The sequence below is a fragment of the Gymnodraco acuticeps genome, unplaced genomic scaffold (assembly GCF_902827175.1).
Source record: "Gymnodraco acuticeps unplaced genomic scaffold, fGymAcu1.1, whole genome shotgun sequence".
Lineage (NCBI taxonomy): Eukaryota > Metazoa > Chordata > Actinopteri > Perciformes > Bathydraconidae > Gymnodraco > Gymnodraco acuticeps.
The window spans coordinates 4,954,842-4,977,583 of NW_022990023.1; the positions used below are offsets into that span (position 1 = coordinate 4,954,842).

General features: G+C 40.2%; 2 protein-coding genes across 3 annotated transcripts in view; both read left to right on the plus strand.

The window, feature by feature from the left end:
- The first annotated feature begins 4,845 nt into the window (after positions 1-4,845).
- pyyb (peptide YYb) lies at positions 4,846-7,726 on the plus strand. Its single transcript, XM_034214503.1, is given in 4 exon segments — positions 4,846-4,932; positions 4,934-5,034; positions 6,894-6,974; positions 7,618-7,726. Coding segments are annotated over 4 exon segments (294 nt in total). The 3' UTR covers positions 7,643-7,726.
- Positions 7,727-8,607: 881 nt separating this feature from the next.
- Positions 8,608-22,742, plus strand: part of mpp2b (membrane protein, palmitoylated 2b (MAGUK p55 subfamily member 2)) — a 51,753-nt gene continuing 37,618 nt past the window's right edge. For both annotated transcript variants that reach the window (XM_034214499.1, XM_034214500.1), the window contains exon 1: positions 8,608-8,936. The gene's annotated coding sequence lies outside the window, so the exon portion shown is untranslated. The remainder of the gene's footprint in view (positions 8,937-22,742) is intronic.

A 22,742-nucleotide genomic window follows, 5' to 3' on the forward strand; every position in this document is an offset into this window, starting at 1 on the left:
GGGGGGCGCAACTTCCAACAGGAGTCATTTGGGGGGGGCTCTTGGGAAAAAAGGTTGGGAACCACTGTTTTAGAGGATTATTCATATTTTATTCTGGTATCCCCCCTTAATTTTCCTTCTGATAGACCAACAAGTTTTCATCTATCCTATAAATGCTCATTTATATCAATTATTATATGCATCAGCACCAAATTCGGGATTCTTTGGTGATCCCCTGACTTCCTATCGCACCGCCACAAGCTTCCAATTCTTGGTTTTGACTGAAATATCTCCACAACTATTAGTTGGATTGTTGTTCTACTTGTTTTCCTGTTTGCTGAAACACTGCCCGTTCTCTTGGGTATTTTCTCTTCGGATGTTTGGATGGCACATCACTTAAACATCAGTCATTGTCTTTCAGCGACACTCCTGGCTCCTCCAATATCACCATCCCTTGATATTGGCTTTTTGAGCACCTCAAAGCCTGAGGATCAATGTGATTTACACCAAGGAGGTGGGGTTGCTTTTGTGTAATTGGTGTCCATTGGGAAGAGATCCTGAGTCAACACCTCTAAAACGTGAAATCTCAAAAGCTTGAGGCCAATATGAACAGATTACAGCTTGTTCCTGATCTGCTATGATGCATGAATACAGTCCCATTGAGTTGGACGTCATCTGGTTTTGTAGAGCTGTACATTTACGGCATATCTAGTCATGGTGAGTAAGACCTTGATTTGGTCTTGTTTAATTGTGATACAGAAATAGCACTTTGGCTTTCTTAATTTATAGTAGCGGCTTTGAGACCATGCTCTGAATCAAATCATCGACCTTTTCCCCGAGCCCTCAGACACCTGTATCGCCATCCGTCAGAATTACCTGAGGCTGCCACTGCCAGCCCTCATAAACACATCAGTCGGTGAGATATTGCTGTAATTGGTGGGCTCTGCTTTCCAGAAAAGACTTCGATTAACTAGCGGGGGGCAATAACAGAAGGCATTGCTGTTTTAGATGCCAAATGAGAAGCCCTGACTTGTTCCCCCAGAGCACCGACTGCTCCATGCCCCACAGCCATATCTGAGATAGTGTGTAACATGAAACTTAAAGAGAGATATGTTATTGTTTGCTGCCCGGCACTCCTTTTAGAGCCATTTATGTGGTCATGAATTACAGCATTGTGGTAGTGGGCAGCCCATCTTCCCCTCCATTTTGTCTCCTGAGCTGTGCAAAGAGACCTGGCCGCATGGAAAGCACTCTGTTCATATAAGTGGCTCCCCTCACTCTGGAGATAAGGCAAAATGTAAAAAAAACAAAAAACATAATAATTTCCCTTTTTGTCCGTGACGGCAGGAAGGGGTCTGACCTTCTCCCGGTTGATTGCTTGTACACACATATTTGACTTTTATAAGCATGTTTGTGCAATCTTCCTTTTTGTACTTGAACTAGTCATGCAAATGGAAATGGGGAAGTCATGGCAAAGAGAAAAGCTTTTAGAGCTCCATTTGTACAGGTTGATTCCTACAGTAAGTAGATTTCTATCAAATGTCTACGTACATCTTCATCCTGCTTCATAAGGAAAAGTTTGTAAAAGTGGACAAGAGAAAAAGTTTACACGCAGTATTATCTTTGATGGCCTTTCCTCTCCGTGGGGGCCCAAATGGCTCCTCAGGAGTGCATTAGCTTTGGTTATTGCACCGTGAAAACCTTAACTATCTGCCCTTTCTCTTATCTAACGGCTGCTACTTTCTCACTGTTTGCCTGCAAACACTGGAGCCAGCTAATGAGTTTGTCTTGTGCATATTGTTATTTCTTGTCATTGACTTTTACAGGCCGTAAAGTGAAGACAGAGAGGTTGATTACTGGAGTAGAATTAACTAAATGTTCACGATGGCCACCGTTAACTGTGCGGAATGGGTGATAGCGAGGAAGAGGACACATCAATTCCCTCGAATGGTAGATGGTTTATTCCCTATTTAATCATTTTGAGCCATTCCCCTTGTTTATTCCAATTCATCAGATTGTTAAAAGCCATGATATTACAATTGAAGGTCCATGTTGCATCAATTTGGATGTCAAAAACACTTGAGCACACTAATCGTCCCCCAATATGAGTTTGAAATATGGTACAATAATTACAGCCAGCACAATCAATGTGTAATGCCACACTCCACTTACAGCGTTTATGGTATACACTTTAACTGCTTGTTTAGTGGCTGTCAGTGGGGATTGATGTCCAAATCAAGTTGTGTTTTTGACCAGGGTTTAGGGACTGACAAAGAAAAAGCCATAGTTGTTTACAACTCTATAAACAACATGTCATGACTTCCCCAGAGAGTGCGGCAGGACAACAAGTAGGTTGCTATATGGAAGCATGATCCATGATCGAATACTGATCTAATACAGCGGGGTTTCAAATACATTGTTTTTTTAGCTTAACATCTGGCAAAAAATCCCATCTCTATCCTGTGTGCAAACATAAAGCACAGGGGCAGGAACCCTTTAGCATGTGCACGGTAAAAAGTCAACACTGCATCCCGATAAGGGATGGCTTCAGGCGTCATTAACTGAACAGCAGACCGTGAAGATTGGAGATAAACGGGAGCTGCTGCAACAGTCATAAATGTGACCGATTACATTAGACTTAGCCTCAGCACTTGAGACCTGAAAGGTATTTATGTACACATTGTCTTTGTGCGAGTGTATTAGTGTTGTCAGCACACATACACACTTTAATCTCCGTTCTGATATGGATTTGAAAAGTTGTACAAGAATAAGTATGGAAGAGGATTAGGGCCACATGAGAAAAATGCTGGGACCAAAAGTCTGAGTTCTGACTTTAATCTCAGAACAAACAAAAAAAAAATCACTTTTGGTCAGATCTCTAAAATGTTCACATATGGCCCTAATCGTCTTCCGTAAATAAGGATCGGATTGCTTCTTTGTGACAGTTTCTCCATTTTAGAACCAAATAAATAAGGTAAAAGAATAATTTGATCAACTAATACTTAGATAAATCATTTACTGCAGTTCAAATTAATTTCCCTAAAGCCTGAAGCTATGTTTCACACAAAAGCATTATTGATCTGTGGCTGCTGTAGCCTATGACCTCTATTTCCAGCACATATTAATGGCTTCAGCTCCGTGTGAATAATGTCATGCAGCAGTGATGAGAGCAGAGAAGGCCGTATGGGCTAATGATTGGACATGATAGGCTACATCGCTCCTGATTACAATACATTTCATATTAATGAATTAACAGTAATTAATTGACATTTAGTAAACAGTTGTAAATTAACTTATTGGAGGTCACACGTACATCAATATCCAATATCCTCAGTGTCTAAAGATGAATGTGTTTGTGCCTTAACTACATGCACAGAATAGATAGCAGTCAATAAAACAATTAGATACGTTCGATTACCATCCACTGCAACAAATTCATTAAAGGAGTGAGTTGAGGGTCCTCTAAATAAGGTGCTGCATGGTGTACTTACATGACATTGATTTGCTCAGTATTCCTGGTGGTATCAAGTCATGTAAGTACACCATGCAGCACCTTATTTAGAGACCCTCAACTCACTCCATTAAAATATAGATGCATATTAAATAAATGTATATAAGCTTTTGAAGCTGATGCTACTATCATCAAGTTAATACCATGTGTAAAGGTCTCTTCCTAAATTTTAGATATTCTTGACAAAATGCTGAAATCCTGAGAAAATATCTTTCAACAGAATAATTGATATGTTGTTGTATGTAAGCAGGGTTAGTCATCCCATCTTTCTCCAAAGAGGCCCTTATTTCAAATGTCAAGGCTCAGTTGTATTGTTTTCTGGTTATTAGTTTTGTTGAGAGACTTCAGTGCAGGTAAGTGCAGCTTCGTGTATTTTCTATTGGATAAACGTTGTGCTTTCCACAATGTATTCTTTTATTTGCACATCTCTCTCACATACAAGTTTATTTACATACATGTTATTTCACATGTTGGGTGAAGTCAAGAAAGGCAAACAAGGCCCCCCCAAAACATGTTAGGAAAAGGCCACTCAAATCGGCACATTTCGCAAAGATAACTTTAAAAACAACTTTAAACTTCTTTCCTTTTTAAAACTTCCCATAAAGACACTATGTTATATACTTTTAAAACCCTAAGTGTGTATTCAGCAAGTGACAGAACGTTAACTGTAACTATCCCAAATGGTCACATACAATGGGCTTCTTCCCCTGGGCCCCCTTAAAGTCTGAGATCGCCACTGTGTATCATGCTTACTCAATTTTAACCTATAGGGCCAATCATTTTTACATAAAAAAGCAGGGGGGGGTTGCTCATTTATGGTAACATATAAGCTCTTGGCTCTGTTAGTGGTCCTTAATCAGAATACAGAAAAAAACACCTTAGATTTCTGTTTATATTTATTTTATAATCATTCATTGGTGGTCTTACAAAGTGCAAATTGCACAGTGAAGTAGTCATAATTTCCCCTGTCTAATCGCATCAAAATTAACTTTAGAATTCAGCAAAGAGTCAAATACTCAAACCAAATCCAACACATCAAAACTACTTTAAATATTTACAAGAGATACGTTTCCCCTTTACGCGCTGCTGCCTAAGGGGGTGTGGTTAAGTGTCACAGTGCGCATCAGGTGTCCATCTCCGCTATATATATGATCCTGTGATCTGAGGAGAGCAGCAACACAGGGACACCACCCAGGAGACTACATCAGGAGAAAACTGTCACAAAGTAAGTGTTCTTACTTTAATAAGAGTTTAAGTTGCATCCTAGATCTACAAAGATTTTTGCGCATGCCAAAACGCATGGTTTATACACTTTTTCAAGGGAAATGACACCGTGTTGTCTTGTTTCTCCTCAGATGGCCAACATGATGAGATCGTGGATGATGCCTGCAGCTGTGGTCCTCTGCCTGCTGGTGTGTCTGAGCAGCTTTGCCGACGCTTACCCCCCCTAAACCGGAGAGCCCGGGGAGCGACGCCTCACCGGAGGACTGGGCCAAATACCACTCAGCGGTCCGGCATTATGTCAACCTCATCACCAGGCAGAGGTGAGACAAGCTCAATACTTAGATAGATAGATGTAATGTTTAAATCATTTTGAATTTTTTGATAATAAAATTGTATTTTTTTGTCAAAATCCTGAACTTGATAGAAACGATTTATGAAATAGTTGATTAGATAGTAAAATAGTCAGGCTATTACAATGAAAACAAGACGTAAAATAGAATGAGTGTGAAAGAAAGAATAGTAAAGGGGGGGAGGTTGTCATGATATGATACCTTGAGAGCCATAAATAAACGTATTAATCATACAAATATATATTTTACGCACAGTGTTACTGACTTGGTATTGTTTACATTCATAAAGTGAAGAAAGTCATCTGAAGTCACTTTGATGTGATCCAGCAGTGGTTGCCAGTACTCTCATCAAGCTGCTCTCAATTCATTTTATGTTTGAACCTAAAGTACTAGCACTGAGTTATGGATGCGTATTATTTTCCTGGATTTAATTCATTAGTATGCCTTCTGTTGCTGGGAAGAGACGTTTATTTAACAACTTCAAACTTGTATAGTCCTCCTGCTCTGGGTGGCAGTCCCAAAAAGATCACCCTATTCTTCTACTATTTATCTAACCAGAGAATGCACATATGATTGAGTATAATTAACTCTTCAATCAACAGTTCCATCACCTTGAAAAAACTGGCAAATGTTTAAAACTTGCAGTAGTTTGGTGTCTTCTCGTCCTGTGGTCGGGGTCAGACATAGTCCACCGTGATGTGAGGGATTAAGTCTCTGACTCAAGGACGAGTTGCAAGGAGAGCCACAGGGGGGCGAGCCCTCATGTTGGGGCACAACATTCAGCCTTATAAGACCTGTTTTTCACTCTAAATCAAGATCATCCCTGAACTAAAAAAGTCCCCAAATTTAGAGATTTCAGCAATGGCACCGTTATGAAGTAAATATGAAGTAAAGAGCTAAATCTCCCAGACTGTATTCAGAGGTTCCATTTTTTTTAGTTTAGAATTATAGTTGTGTAAGTTAAAAAAATACTGAATAAACTAAACATTTCAGATGCTAGACATTCATCTTCTTTGGTGAGCTGAGAAGGACTTTCTGTTCATTACGCTTACCATACGATGCATTGTTGTGCTTAAGAAATAATTAGGGAGAGGAAAGGAGCCTGGCATTCCTCAGTTTTGATCCCAAATCTTGTTAGGACATGCTTCAACATGAGACACCCTGATCATGTTCTTACTAGGTTTAAAATGATTTAATAGTGAAATTGTAGGTTTTCTACACATTTCATCCAAGTTTTCACTGCAGGTCTTATTTGTCATGCCTTAAATATGACAATAGTATATTACTGGTAACAGTTTTGATCAGTAACTGTTATTAAATACACTATCCCTGCTCTATGGCACATTTTCCTGTGCTGGAAGCTGAGGATAGTCTAACCATTTCGCCTCCTGGTCTGTAATGAAAGAGGCTGTAGCTGTCACTGCACTCTCATACCTCAAACAAATCCATGTTTATTCTTCCCTGACTGGCCAGGCATTGATTTTTACTAAAGACACTTCGAAAGACAAAGTCGAAGGAGCTTGTTGTTTTTGCCTCGCTGGATGCTCAGTTTGAACTTGAACATTCCTTATCTTTCAGGTAATTGCTCCACAGTCCTTAAAAAACTCAATAGTGTGTGTGCAGCTAACACACAACTTGAGGGTTCTTGAGAAAACCCAGTAGTTGAAATTCATTGCCAGGCTGAAGGAGGTCACACCGACAGAGCACCCAGTGACATGCTAACTGAGGGACTGCTGGTGGAAAGCACAGAAGGGGCCTTCACATGAATGAGAATCTCCAAATAAGATTGAGTTGCAGTCATTACATGCTGGTGTTGGATTTGTCTCCAGGTATGGGAAGAGGGCGACCCCCGAGCAGGAGGTGGCGTGGCTGCTGTTTGGAGCCGATTCGAGCCAGGACGCTGAACCACGGTGAGAAAAACAAGAAGATTCAACACATTAAAGGATCGAAAGGTTTTACAGTCGTATGCATGAAAGCTAAAGTGTAGTTGTTGGCAATGTACATCTTAATAAGAGGTCAAAGATATAATGGTGCAGGTTAAATGCAGGTATTTGTAACCATACATGTCTGGTTCAATCATATTGTTTTTTAAAGGCTAATACTGATACAAGTGAAGTAGTACAACATAGCTATTGTGATGCATACTGTGTACACTAATCATTATTATTTATTTATATATTACTTTTTGTCAAAGCCACAGGGAACCAGTGCAGAGAGCTCAAGAGCCGTGTTTTTTTTCCTACCTCTTATTTAGAGTGTAAAAACATTTATTGCCCCCTTTAAATAAAAACATATTACAACGCAGGCCTGCCAATACTGCTCCAATATATGGTCAAATTGTTTTATTGCCGTACGCCTCACTGCAGCCGGATTACCTCGCTGTTTATGGTCCTGTTCTTGAGATTCTTGTCAATATTTCATACTTAAAGTGAGTATTGATTAGCATTTTCTCTCACTGTGGAGTTATTGGTCAGTTGAGCTGGTAATCCACCATTAGGCTGTAGTAAGTGTGTGAATTGTAATTAAGTAACGTGCTTTTCCCTTCCCTTACAGCTCTGAGTACGGCGATCAGTGGTAAATGATCTTGATGTCAAACCTGACCGACATGATCCCCGATCCTTTGATTCACCCGCACTCACTGAGATTGTCAACCTGCACTGGACTTTGTGACTTTCCATATTGAATGATTTATTGTGCATGCAAATCTCTCTCTCTCTCTCTCTCTCTCTCCCTCTCTCTCTCCCTCTCCCGTCTCCTCTCTGTTTGTCTTCTTCTCTCAGCATATCTATTTGTTCTTTGCCCCAAAAAATGTAAATAATTTGTATCAAAAATCTGTCTTTATGATGAAGAATTCAATTCAATAAATTAGGCTTGGACACCAATGCTTTGGTATTTCGTTTTTCTTTATTTAACCCTTCTGTTACGTTCAGGTCAAATCTGACCAATTTACTACTTTCATCAATCATAAATATTGTGTTTTAAATTTGACTGCTTCAAGGCCTTGTGATATCCTCCACAGTATAGGGATTTACACATAAAAGCAAGTATTGCACATAATTAGAAATAAAAAGGGTAGACAATAAACAATTAAGAGGTGAACATATATTTTACAAGTTGACCCAGAAGAAAAAACATGTTAACTATCTGACAAATAAAACACTATTAAAGAGCCAATTAAAAAGTGATAGTTATTTACATTTAGTGTGCATATGAATAGGAAATGAATTGGTAACCTTAAATTATGTTCATGCATCACATCAGATCGACCACAAATCGACCAAAAGTGAATTTTGGAATAATCAGAATACAATTGTTTAAAGTGTCTATTCTTTGTATATTCAGTACCGTTATTCATGTAAACCAGTAGTCTGAGACATTGTTTACCGTTTAAAAGGATGGTAAATAAAATGTGGTTATGATTAATGTGTTTTGTGTTAATGTAAGAGCATTAAAACGAACACGACAGGAGGGATAAACAAACCAAACTGCAGTTGCTCTTGTTGCCACTAGATGTCACTGTATCACAAAGAAAGGCACCTTTTACAAGTCGGTGTATGTTATTTCTGCTCTTCACATCGACGGCAGCTTCAACTTCACACCGGGGTAGCACACAATAAGACGCATTTATCTTATCAGATTTACCCGGACACCTTTTGGGAAACAGCAGTAGTTCTAATTGTCTTTTAATCAATGGGGCTATTTGCGTGAGCACGCTTTTCGGTAAGGTCTCGTGTAAGATTGTGTGGGTTGGCGCTGTGAAAGTGACTGCATAGACGTGCTTCTACAACTGCGAGGAGACTGGTGGAGATTTACCGAGCATCTAGCTGCATATCAGACCGAAGAGGCATCCGGATAAAGGTGACCGGGGGCAGGTGAGCGCTTTTATCTTTGTCTTACACCGAGGAAACGTGGGGTTTAGGTTTGGTTAGCATTATTAACGCCGTTTTCCACCTTCGCCAGGTGGTTATAGTACACGCAGTTCGATATATGTCAATGTCTCCTGTGAAAGTAAGGGCTCCTAAAGAGATAGAGCTAATACCATTTTAAATTACGTAAAAATACACATTTTGTAGCAGTTTCTTCCTCACATTCACACACATTACCTCCAGCATGGGCTTTGCCTCTAACATTAGTCACATGCATTTGATTAACCTAGCTTAATTGGCCTCAGGCTATTTGCACCTGTTCAACGGCCACAGGTGAAACCAATCGGCTTAAACAATTTTACGCTGAAATATTATTATTAACACTCAAACTGGGAAATTAATTGAAGGAATAATAATTGGTAACAATATTGGATGGACGTCATGTACCTGTCCATTGCCATTGCGCATGCCCACACACACGGGGACGTGCACAGATGTTGGAACAATAGAGCTGATGTGTTTCTGACATGAAGGCAGATACACATTTATAATGGGAGTAAGATTTACCCTTCTTCAAAAGTAAGCTTATTTTTAGACTGTATATGCCACAGATGTGTGTACTAAGAGAGTCCAAGTAGCAAGGATAAGGTTGACAAATAATGATTACAAATTCTGAATGTATTCAAATGCATTTGTGCTTGACGTGTTTTCCATACTAGATATAATACTACACTTAATCATTTGAATGCTTACAACCATCCAGTATGTTTTGCATTTTTAAATGAATTGCCTATCCCCTTTTTGAAAAATATGTTTACTCTCTTACAATACTTTACCATCATCCATTACACATCGTCTAACACTAAGGAGCAGAATGCTATGTAAGCAAAAATGATAATCCAATATACATAATTGAAAACGCCTACCCTTCATCTCTTTCAAGAGCTACAGTTACATTTATGGCACAACACACTTCTTCATTTATGAGATGAAATGTATATACCAGGATTTCCATCACTTTTACTGTTTAAGTTACACCCACTTCAATAAGAGTACAATCAACTGCAAATAATCCATTTTGTTCAAACGCCTATGAGATTGTCTTTTTCTATCATGTGCTCTGCTGTCGCGCTGTGAAGACATTGTATTACTGCAGAGGAAGTATTCGAATGACGGCAAGAAAGAAGTTATTGTATTGTCGGTTATAAAGATCAATTTGTGATTATGCTGTGCTGTACTGTCAGTTGTTCTGAATTATTCTGAAAGGGACATTTGGAGAGCCATTACCATAACATGAATTGAGTATACTTGCGTATTTATTTAATTATTTAAAGCCTAAGAATGGGGCTGTAGTATTTGAGTCCAGTTATCTGTCTCCAGTCCTTTTTGTGGAAGTCTTGGAGACGTGCTTTGTTTGACTCCGAATTGTTTTGGCTGTGATACGTTTAACGTTCCTACATTTGCTATTTAAACCTTGATTAAGTTTGACTTGGCAATAGACCTAATCAACAAGCTACTTTTAAATATAAGAAATTGAGGACAACTTTGTGTACTGATAAAGTCCAGATAACAATATTGTTGGTTTCGAGCAGTTTAACTGATTTAGGTTAAAGGAAATTGTACTAAAGCCACTTGTAAAATCCCGCTGCTGGATTTTCATATCAAACCACAGTCGAATACGCCTTACTTTAAAAAGCTTTTGACTGGGATTAAAGAAACTCTAGCCTTCTTATCAGTTTCTGTTTTGGAGGTTGGAGGTTTACCATAAATTCCTCTTTTCTTTGACAGCTTTGGGATCTGGGTCAAGATCAGCAGGTCTGGTTCAGAGACATTGTCGAAGTACTTGTAGGAGCCACATATGAAGCCATTTCTGTGTTTGTTACGATACATGTTTTTTGAGTCACTATAGGTGGTGGGCGTGTCATTGGATTTGTGTGGTGACGTTTGTGCTTATATCCGGTTGCTTTTACCTGCGCACTTTGTATAGATGGGGGAGTGAGCTAGAGAAGGACCATTTTTGTTGACCGCACGCATACAAGGATATACGTATATGGAATATTGCATTTTTGCTTTGGAAATAAAAGGTTACGCATACTGTGTTGGAAAGACTGAGTTTTTGCGCGTCCACAGTGTTTTTTCTCTTGTTTAGTCCCTCGCGGCACTTTGTTTAAGATTACTGCCGCAATAGTACTTCTTTAACGATTGAAGAAACCCTGAAGTTGGACTCTTTTTATTTTGGAAATAATCTTTAACTCAGGGAGATTTGATTACATTTCGTAAAATACCTTAAATTAGATCAAATTTAGAACAGAAAGGGGAGGAATGTTATTCAGGCCATGTAACGACAACATGTTTTAACCTCATTTAATGAATTAACTAAAATTGGAAACATTCAAAGACATGTCCCTGTGTGACTTGATCCTTGATCACAGAAGAAGTCGGAGCCTCCTGGTTGTTTGACGTCACACACTGAACACTTTAAATAAGACCTTCTTTAATCCACATTGTGTAGTGTTACTGCTCTGATAGAGATTAGTTTTGTCACTGAAACTTGAATCAGCTGAAGCAGAGTGAAAGACATACACTCGACCCCATTGGGAGATGAATATGCAGCTCACATCACCTCTGCTTCTCTTCCCCATCCTCGTGGTGTCATTCATAAAAAAGAGCTTCTCATTTACTCTCACAACTGTCACCTCTCCCCCTCCAGCACAGATCTCCATGTACAGAGGCTGTGGCATTAAAGCGGGTAATTGACAGACTGTGTTTATATAACCTACATGGATTTTTAATGGGCAAATATGATATTTTTAGCCATGCTAGTGGTTTGGCATTAGCAATGGCAAAGTCAGTCTGTGTTTTCGTTCCTCAGCTTTTGGAAAACCTCCTTGATAACACGCAATATGGTACAATCGTTCGTGTTCCCCAGAGGATGAAGCCTGCTGACTTACTTAAAGGTCACCTATTATGCAAAATCCACGTCTTCATGTCTCTTCTACATCAACATGTGTCCCCTCTTCTTCATGTCTCTTCTACATCAACATGTGTCCCCTCTGTGTAAAGAGACTCTGAAAGTTTCAGGAACAAAGATTCTCTCTCTTTTTGTCCTGATCCATTTCTATAAAAACCTGTCTGAAAATGAGCTGATCAGATTTTGGCCACTTTATGATGTCATAACGATGTTGTGGCTTGTGTAACCATTAGCCAATCAGCAACCAAGGTAACCCCCCCCCACCTTATCACCTGAATCTCCTCCTAGAGCACCATTGTGTTCTTTGTAACCAAATCTCTCTCAGAGGGGCGTGGGGAGGGGCTCCTTATTTTCATCTAAAGTAACAGACAGAGAATCAGCACTTTGGAAACAGGGCTGAAACAGAGGGGATTATGGGTAATGCTGCAATGATCTGTTTGGTATTTATAGCCAAACATTTCAGAGACATGTTCTGTATATATCTGAGACCTATAATATATTGATGAAGAACTGTATAATAGGGGAACTTTAATGCCTTCTCATCCAGCACCTCTTAATATTGCCTCCTAACAGCGCCCTACTCAACATGCCTGGTTATGTATTTCAGGCATCATGTGATTGGTTTATGACATTCAGATGACTGATTTTATACAGGCAACAATATAACCTCCTATTCTTCATATTTATAGTTGTTTTTTCCTAGAGCGAGGCAACAAACACTGCAAGGTGCCTGGGTCTATTTTGCTCATTCAGTGCCTGTGAAATAAATTCTTATAAACTGTTTATTTCACAGTGTGTAAAAACGGACCTGGCTGTGTAAAACAGCTTCCCAGTCAATATCGAGAGGGTGCGTGTTGTACACAGCACAGCTCCGTATATGTGTTGGGGATTAGACTATTATTTAGCAATAGACGTTAATGCATTTCCCTGGGATCTTTGGAACAGCTGTCTACAGGAAATGTCTAAACCTTGCGGTCTATCTGACTTGGCATCCGGTTATTACTTTGATCATAACGAACAGTCAGACAACCAATATTGTACACATGGGGCTAAACCATTTGGATCTTATTTCTATGTATTTTTAGGCTCGTAGTTGTAACTCACAGTGAGGTGGAATATTGCGGTCTCTCGATCGGTGGAGCTTGTGCTTGGTCACGGTTCACACATTTTTAGCCTTTTTTAGGAGCACTTTATTCTAAATATCTGTTTTTGTTCGCCATAAATGTTTGCTTTGAGCTCTTGGTCAATATCAAGGGAGAGTTCCAATCCAAATAAAAACAAGGCTGGGGGAGAGATACTTGCCTTTCCTTTAAAGAATATACAGGGAAATAAAAACCCAATCATTTTCTTTCTCCCCTTTTTAATAAATACCAATGTCGAGCAAATTCACGACCAGCTACGTGTCAAGGTTGGCCTGAAAGCAGGATTTTCTTTGTCATATCCAGCTTTAGGTTTTCCTCTCAAGAGAGATTTGTGTGACATTGAAACGGTGACATTCATTTGACTTTTTTCTTCATGGCTGCTTCCTCAGAAAGACAAAAGGAGTGGAAACCTTTTTAATGATATCCAGTCCGTCCGGTGGTTTGAAATGCTCCCCCTGGGTATCTCTCAGCCCTTTGACTGAATCCTCTAGCCTCTCAGGGGTGCGTACATGACATTTAATTACACCTATATACATCTGTATCAGCTCTGGGAAACAGTAGACACGGCACAAAGTTGACCAAGTTTTATTAGCTGTCTGGCATCAGGTGATATCTCCTGATGGTGGCAAATCTGTCATCATGCATACAAAAAAGATTGGTTGATCTTAAATGATGTAGAATATATATATATATAAAGATAAAGATAATGAACTGGCTGTTACTGTTTGTGAATCTCGCAGTAGGTCATGTGTCTTATGAGTCCTATTAGATTATTTCCAAGGCAAGATAATGTTTTATTGTAACTTAAAACTCAACCTGGACCCAGGAAAAATACATGAAGCGTTTTCACCCATGTTGTTTTCTAGTAGCACACTGTGTGTATTAATATGCACACGGGGAGTAAACACCTTAATTTATGAAATCATTCAACCATGCAGCCCTGGCTATAAACGGCACTTGAATGCACCCTCTCCTTCAAAAGACCTTACCAACTTTGTTTTGATTGCACAGGCAAGTGTAGTGACTTGGGTGGTAATAAGAGCCCCAGAAGGCAAGCTTCAATAAATTGCTTTAATATTACCTGGGGAGAACGAGGTTAGCCTGGAAATACGTTTGATAATGGAGAAGTATTTACATCCCGGTACTTTCTCCAAGATACTCGAGGGCAGATACTCAAAATGAATTTTTATGAAGGGACATCCCTTAATATTGTTGAAAGAATAGTATTAACTTTGACGACTGTGTGACAGAGGATCATACATCACAAAGTGAGGTTTACAAATGTTATTTTTCATTGCCTCTATAGCAGCAAACATAACTTCAATTGTCTTGGAGAGGCAGTAGAGTTATTACTCGGCTAACCCTTATGTGAAAACGGTAACCTTAACGCTATAGAAAACAATGTATACACTATCAGCTACCATAATCTCAGGGACTGATGTGTACAGTACAGAAGCTCAAGGATGTATGGGTCCTTTTATCTTCAGCCAATGCTCTCACAGTAATTGCCTGCGTAAGTGAGAGGATGAAAAAGGGATGATCGAATGCATGACACCAGAACTTATACCTGGTTGTCATAGAGTATGTTGGTATAAACACTGGACCTGCAATCACTGTTTCGGGTGGTCAGGATAATCAAAACTGTTCGATAACCATTCGGGGAAAGTCAGGAAATATTATGTTTTTTGTTTGGGCGAACTGACCCGTTAAGGTTACATTTACCTCGGGGCTTTACTGTAAAGAATCCAATGTTTTTGTATTGTTGTTTTTAATAAGGAGCAGAAAACAAGTCAACGATTAACTCCTCTGACCCCCTTTCCTTTAAGAGTAGAAGGTGGTGTTCTTTTAAGGCAACACTGCACCTTGTAATTACTCTTCAGATCTGGGGACATTTTTGTTAATCTGAAGATGTAGAAACAATTTTTCCCAAGTGCTGCAATCGGTCCATTAAAGCTTAATACAACAGGTTTCAAAAGCCTTAGTTTTGGCTCATTTTTTATAATATGAGGCCAATATAATACTTTTCCTCAGATAGAGAGCGACCCTAAGTGTTGCTCAAACCTATTAAAAGAGCCAATTTTAGCTCCAACTTATGATTTTTTTTTTTACACATTTTCCCTTGTTGCCATGGCAAAGCGCCTGGGAAAAAAGGCAAAGAGCTGTTCACGGTTGTCTTGGATACGACAGTTTTCCCTTGTAAAGTAACGAGAGGAGCTGAACCTGTGGGAGCAGCGCGGGGTTATTTTTAGGCTTGACGCCAGCCTGCATGTGTGGATTAGGACTTGTTTAGTCACTGGTGCGTGCTGGTGTGTGTGCATGTGTGTGAGTGAGCATGTTGACAGGCTTTAATGCAGCCTCGCTGTGGGAACCGCTCAAGGCGTTTTACACTTGGCGACAAACACCTGCCGCTACATCTGCCATTGCTGCACATCAAAATGTAATGAAAGAGGCAATTTGGAAATCTTCAGATGCAGGCTTTAAAGAAATGGATATTTCCCTCAAACACTGTTTAGCGGTTGATAGAGAGATATGTGTGATCTGGGGCCTCATGTATAACGCCGTGCGTAGGATTCACGTGGGAAAGTTGCTTACGTAGTAGAAATCCGAAAAATAGGTCCATACATTTTCCGCCACTTCCCGATTCACCAAACATTGCGTACCGGCAAGGAAAGTGCGTATGGCACTTCCTACGCCGGTTTCCCTTTATAAATCACAACCGACTCGAAATGCGGTGCAGCTTTTGCGGGCTTCACGTAACGCCCATATTTGCCTATAAATAGTCAAAGAAACGCCCATTCATTCATTCTGACTGACTTTATGAAGAAGATCGCAGGAAATGACGACAGAACAGTTAAAAAAGACATCTCACACCGTGTCAGATGTGGGTTATTTTGGGTAGGTCGAGATAAATCATATTGTTTGGTGGATGCAGTTTGAACCAGAGTAGCAGCATGGAGGTCGGATCGTCACCAAAATAAATAAATAAATGGCCGAAAAAGGTTAATGACAAAAACAATACACATAGCCTTCCTCAGGCAGTGTGTTTGTACCGGGGACAGGAGACCCCCCCTTGATGAGTAAGAAGTGATCGGGGAATCCCCCCGGTGTGGAGTCATGACGACTGGATCTGAATTATGTTTTTGTATTTGGTGGTTTGTGTTCCAGCTGTCGATCAGCTGTGCGCAGCGTCTCCGCTGCAGCCTGTGCATCTCAACCTATATGATCTCAACCCCCGCAGCAACTCTATATCCACCAGTTAAAGGAAATACAACTAATGTGTTGTGTTATATTAGCTGTACAATTTACCACATATGGTGTTCTTAGCTTCCATACCTCCTGTGTTTTACGAGCGACTTATCAAGTCTTGGCAAACGGCATAAAACACGATTAAACATGAATATAAAACCATGCTCGTATCTACAACCTATAGAAAAGCAACACGGCGTCAGTTTAGACGTAATTCTGTCCTCCTGCTTACCGCATCATTTATGAGAAAACATTTCATAACATTAACACAACATATTCGAGGTGGTTTTAAATAACATATCCATATTTATTTATTTCTCCAAGTTATGTTTTTGTGTGCACTGAGGAGTCTCAAACAGGCGTTTGTTAAATCATTTTAAGATTGGCTTTAATCAATGTTTGAAAATGAATTCTTCATATATGATAAATGAGAGGTAACGTTTTATTTATGGTATTATTTCCACATATTTCTCCATTCTTCCTTCTGCCAACGGTGTCGCAGTTTCTCATCTCTCCCGTTGTTGTGCTTAGTGCGTACGCATGGGTTAGAGTTTGCGTGGAGGACCGCACGTTTTCCCATCAAGTTAGTATTTTATAAATCGCAAACATTGCGTAGAAACTGGCGTACGCCATTTTTTGAGCATATATCGCTTTATAAATGAGGCCCCTGATCACTTAAATCAGAGCATTGGTTTAGTGTGAGACTGTACGCGTTCAGACAATATCCTTTAAAGAATAAAAGGAGAATCAATTTGAAACAAAGAAGTTACAATCTTCAATGAATTTCAGAAGTATAGGCGAAAAATCCCCATCTAATCTCATTTTGAAAAATACTTTAAAGGGGCCTTATTATGGTCTTCATAGATTTGTGTGCATGTAAATGATCCGCATCTCTCCCACACTTTCCTCCCCTGCCTAAAACGCCTCCATTGGACTTCTTTGTTTACTTCCATAACATAGCGACATCACCATGTAACACTCACGCTTCTATTGGCTAGCACTCCAACACATTGTACGTGATAGGCTAAGGGGCGGGACATCTCTAAGTGGTTGACCAATCACAACAGAGCCGGCCAGCTAACCAATCAGAGCAGACTGGGCTCAGAGGGTGAAAAGAGGTGCTGCAGCACAGGCAGTATGAGAACAATAAAGAGCTTTTTGAACATTAAAGCATGGAGACATGTCACAGGAGAGGAACAAAATACAAATATGACCCTGAACATTTGAATAATATGGCCCCTTTAAAGCTCGCCTGAATTACTTGTTGCCTTGAGCTTTAGAGATATTTTTTAAGGTCCTTACACACCAAACTGACACGCCTCACGTCTCCTGCGTCTTGGCCATGTTTCGCTCTGGAACACACCGCAAAGACTTCAGCCGACGGCCAAGTTGCACGTACGAACTGCGCATGCGTGAGTGGCAATAACTCTCCTTACCAGCAGGCGGCGGTAGTGTGTATTCGGAAGACAGACTGCGTGATAACCGAGAGAAGAAGAACAGACTGCGTGATATAAACAAACAAAAAATAGCGTGTGCGTTCCATTTTCACTCTACAGCGAGAAGCTCATGGGGCTTTCCCGAACCTGTGTCGAGAGCTGGAGTTAAATGAAATCTCAGATTTGCCTTCTTAATCGTTTGTTTGGGTCCCTCTCTTCCGTTTCGCTTCTCATGCACTGATTCGCTAAGCTGAACAGCCAATCAGAGTGGTTTCTTTGGCCGACGGCCTTTAGCCGACAGCCTCCCGATTCAACATGTCGAATCGGCGGCAGAAGGTGTCGGCACGGCCGAAAAGACACGACGGTGCAGTACACACCAAGACACACCAATCTGAGTAGGCCGACACGACGCTCATCGACGGCCCGACATCTATCGACGCCGAAAATCGGCTTGGTGTGTAAGGACCTTAAGACACCAACACCTTGACTTTTACCCTCAACACCTTTTTATATAAGATCTGGGTGATCCAGGAATTTATACTTGTCTGTAGTTACTCTTAAAATGGTTATTTAGGGAGGAGTTTCAATTGTATCCAGAAATGTAATTATAGATATATGTACACACACACACACACACACACACACACACACACACACACACACACACACCCACACACCCACCCAGCTGGCCTTTTGTTTTAATAGATTGGCAGTGTAGGGATGATTGCAGTTCTTCAAATATGATGTCATGACGGCAGCTGTGCTTTTGGGCTGCTCTCTTCCTACAATACAGTGTGGAAGATAGAGATTTGTGTGTGTGTGTTTTAAGATATGCATTTGTGAGTTGACTAATAGAGAGAGAGGGAAAATCACTGAGCGCAGAGACAGATTGGATACAAGAATCTTACTGTATAGCCAGACTGTCCCACCATTTAAAGTGCAAGGTATTTTATTTTCCTCCTGCACTTATTTACACAGTTAAACTTGAGCTTTATTCTAAACAGTATTGTTAAGGGCACCTACTTAATCCTTGGCTGTAGGGATTGATTACCAGGTGCAATTATTAGTAGATCTCCAGGCATTTCTGCTAGTAGATTCCACCAATTACCAGGAAAATACCTCCACTGGCAGCGACTGCACCATCGTTACATCCTTTCCAATTATTCCACATCAGTAATACGGAGTAAGAACCGGGTCAGAGAGCAGAGAACATCCTGCCCCCCCCCCCCCCCGAGCAGTCAGCCGAGCTTCACACGGCCGAGCTCCGCTGCAATCCGCTTTCACTTCTTAGAGGCCATGTGGCATACTTTTAACAGGCTCTGTCATTTCACAGTGCAAACACGGATAAGCCCGGGGGAATGTTGTGTGGCATCATGGAGCTGATCCGCATCGATCAGAGTTCTGCAACAGAGCTTTGTCCCTGAGCATATAGTGCATATATATGTGCTTCAATGTCACGGCTACACATATCATACAGACAATCAATTTGCTCTGTCCTGGAAACTGGATCAAGTAAAAAACAAAAACAATACCAACTTAAATATGGAATACATTGTTTTTACTCATTTAAAAAAGATAATTAAGTCACCTATGAACGCACATGAAGGAAGGCACTTGAGAAAATGTAACCGCTTTGATCTACAAATCCGACTAAGTCATGTCAGGTTGTGCTATTTCAAATACAGATACAACATGTCTGTGGGTTAGGTGAAATGCATGTATTACATAAGGCAAAGAGGGGGAGTTAAATGCACCTAAAAAAAATCATCTCAATCATCATTTGTGATCTACTAGAAGTGTGTGGTGGTGTCTGAAAAATCAAAAAGGCAGCAGAGACCCTGCCCTCTGCCTTTTATGATTTTTCCGTGTTCACACATTTCTGACTTTTCAACGTCCATAAAAACGTCTAGGTGACAGATTGTAAGCAAGCAATCAATACGCACCATGACACCGGTTGAACCGAGGATGAATGGCGCAATTAGAATATTGTGTTTGCAAATGACAACCAACATAACCTAATCAAAAATACCTTTTAAATTTGGTGCAAAAACAATGCACTATTGAAAGGATTAATGGATTTCTTTAAGGATGCCTTTAATCTTACCTGTCTTTAGAGTAATGAAGTGTATTCAATATCTTCAAATGGATTATTCCAATGCTTAATCAACTGGAGGTATAAAAAGCAATAATTCAGGTGTTCCAGATAACTTCCACATTTTCAGTCCCAATGCGTCCCCAGGCTTAACTCAAATGGTTTGTTCAATATGGGGTAAACAAGTTACTCTGCCTTTCTCCAGTGGGCTCACACATGTTGATCTCTGCACAGATACATGCACTACAGTATATACCACTGACCTTGAGGGCATCCTAATATGTGTATTCATTGACAATTAAGAGGCTTCAAATTAAATATTCATAATGGAAAATTGCACACAGTTGAGAAATGCTTGCTGAGAAATGTGATTGGATCTAAAAGAAGATGTGTATTGAGTCAGCTTCTTCGAAAAATGCAGGAAGTCTGTAAGAAATGATAGCATCGTTTTGTTGTCACTGTTGCTGATGGTGCCCCCATTTGTCAAGTTCCCGTAATTCCTTCAGTGCCCGAATGTTCATCTCTCAAGATCTGATTAATGAGGATGAGGCTGAAGTTAGATGATTATTTAGAGACGCACACTGAGCACATGGTGACGTTAACAGGTTTTGGGCATCACAACATCCACCATGGATAGTTGGATACTGTATCTATTGTCATGGCAACCAGGAATTAGCATCCTTGGATACCGCTGTCTCTCCTTCGTCAGCTGCACTCTTTTCTTCCTCACCATTGTTCTCTGTCACCCCCCCTCCTCCTTTTCTCTCTCTGACCCCCTCCTCATGTTTCCACACAGCCTTCCATCCTCTCCTCAACCCTCTCCTGTTTTTCTTCTGTCTGTTTTCCCCCGCCCTCATGACTATTAATTGCCTCTTCTGTTTATACCCCCCCCCATACCCCCTCCTCAACGTCTAATTGCTATTCACCGAGGGTGTTTCACAAATTCCACCTCACCTGACAAATCTCAAGACGACGGCACACGCTTCAGTCTTCTGTCTGTTATGCTTGTTTTCCCAGCTTCCTGATGTTAAATGGATCAATTAGAATCAACAGAGATCCTCTCTAATGTGAGCTGGCCGGCCCACTCACTCAATCTTTCCAACTGTTGCTAATAGTACTCCTCCGTGGGCATGTCGGGTATTACTGTTTGGGGCGTTACCAGAGCAACGGGCTACTCTATTTATAGGTATTAACCAAGTTAGATGCCAGTGGTTGTTTGTGGGAGCTTGTTTGGAGAAATTAAGAATGAGCTGCGCACATAAATAGTCCATTGACTGTGATTATAAAGGATTTGTTTTCTTAGTCATGGCTGGATTCAGACTTTCACGGTGTTTTGAACTTGAGGGGCCTCAACTTAACGAGGTTTATTACAATGTGACGGGCTATAAAAACAAGCTATAAAATATGTAAAAGAATTAAAATCTGTGGGAAATAGTCCTGTTAGCTATTTATAGAACTCCTATCCACCATGCCTTGTTTAAACCCTAGTCTTGCTTCATTGGTCTAAAAACCAGGGGATTTCACATTCATATTCACAATCGATACTTCATTAGGCTAGGCTAGGCAAGGCATGGCACGTTTATTTATATAGCACTTTTCAACACAAGGCAATTCAAAGTGCTTTACAAAAAATGAAAGACATTAATAAAATGGCTTTTAAAATCAGTCATTAAAAAGGAAAGCTAATAAAAGAAACATTAAAAGAAAAAATACATGGATAAAAGTTACAGTGCAGTTTAAGATATGAATAGTTCAATTAAAAGCAGCGACAAAAAGAAAAGTCTTCAGCCTGGATTTAAAAGTAGTCAGAGTTGCAGCGGACCTGCAGGTTTCTGGGAGTTTGTTCCAGATATTTGGAGCATAATAACTGAACGCTGCTTCTCCATGTTTAGTTCTGACTCTTGGGACAGAACGCTGACCAGTCCCTGAAGACCTGAGAGATCTGGATGGTTCATAATTTAGCAGGAGGTCAGAAATGTATTTTGGGCCTAAACCATTCAGTGCTTTATAAACCAGCAGCAGTATTTTTAAATCTATTATTTGACACACAGGAAGCCAGTATAAAGACTTCAGAACAGGAGTGATGTGATTCACTTTCTTAGTGTTAGTGAGGACTTGAGCAGCGGCGTTCTGAATTAGCTGCAGCTTCCTAATAGATTTTTTAGTGAGACCTGTGAAGACACCATTGCAGTAGTCGAGTCTACTGAAGATAAAAGCATGGACAAGTTTTTCCAAATCCTGCTGTGACATTAGTCTTTTAATCCTAGATATATTCTTTAGGTGATAGTAGGCTGATTTAGTAACAGTTTTAATGTGACTGTTGAAGCTCAGGTCAGAGTCCATGACTACACCTAGATTTCTGGCTTTATCTGTTGTTTTGAACATTGCACACTGAAGCTCAGCACTAACTTTTATACGTTCTGACTTGGCTCCAAAAACCATTACCTCAGTTTTATCTTTGTTTAATTGGAGAAAGTTCTGACACATCCAGTCATTGATTTGTTCAATGCACTTACTCAGTGTTTGAATTGGAGCATAGTCTCCTGGTGAAATTGTTACGTAAATTTGTGTGTCATCCGCAGAGCTATGGTAACTTATTTTGTTGTTTTTCATTATCTGAGCCAGTGGTAGCATGTAGATGTTAAAGAGAAGAGGCCCCAAGATGGAGCCTTGAGGAACCCCACATGTCATATTTGTCAACTCGGATGTGTATTTACCTATAGAAACAAAGTTGTTTCTGTCCTTTAAGTAGGATTCAAACCAATTTAGAACTGTTTCCGAAAGTCCCACCCAGTTTTCCAGTCGGTCTAGTAATATGTTGTGGTCAACAGTGTCAAACGCAGCACTGAGATCTAATAATACTAACACTGAAGTTCTGCCACTGTCTGTGTTTAAGTGGATGTCATTGAAGACCTTTACAAGAGC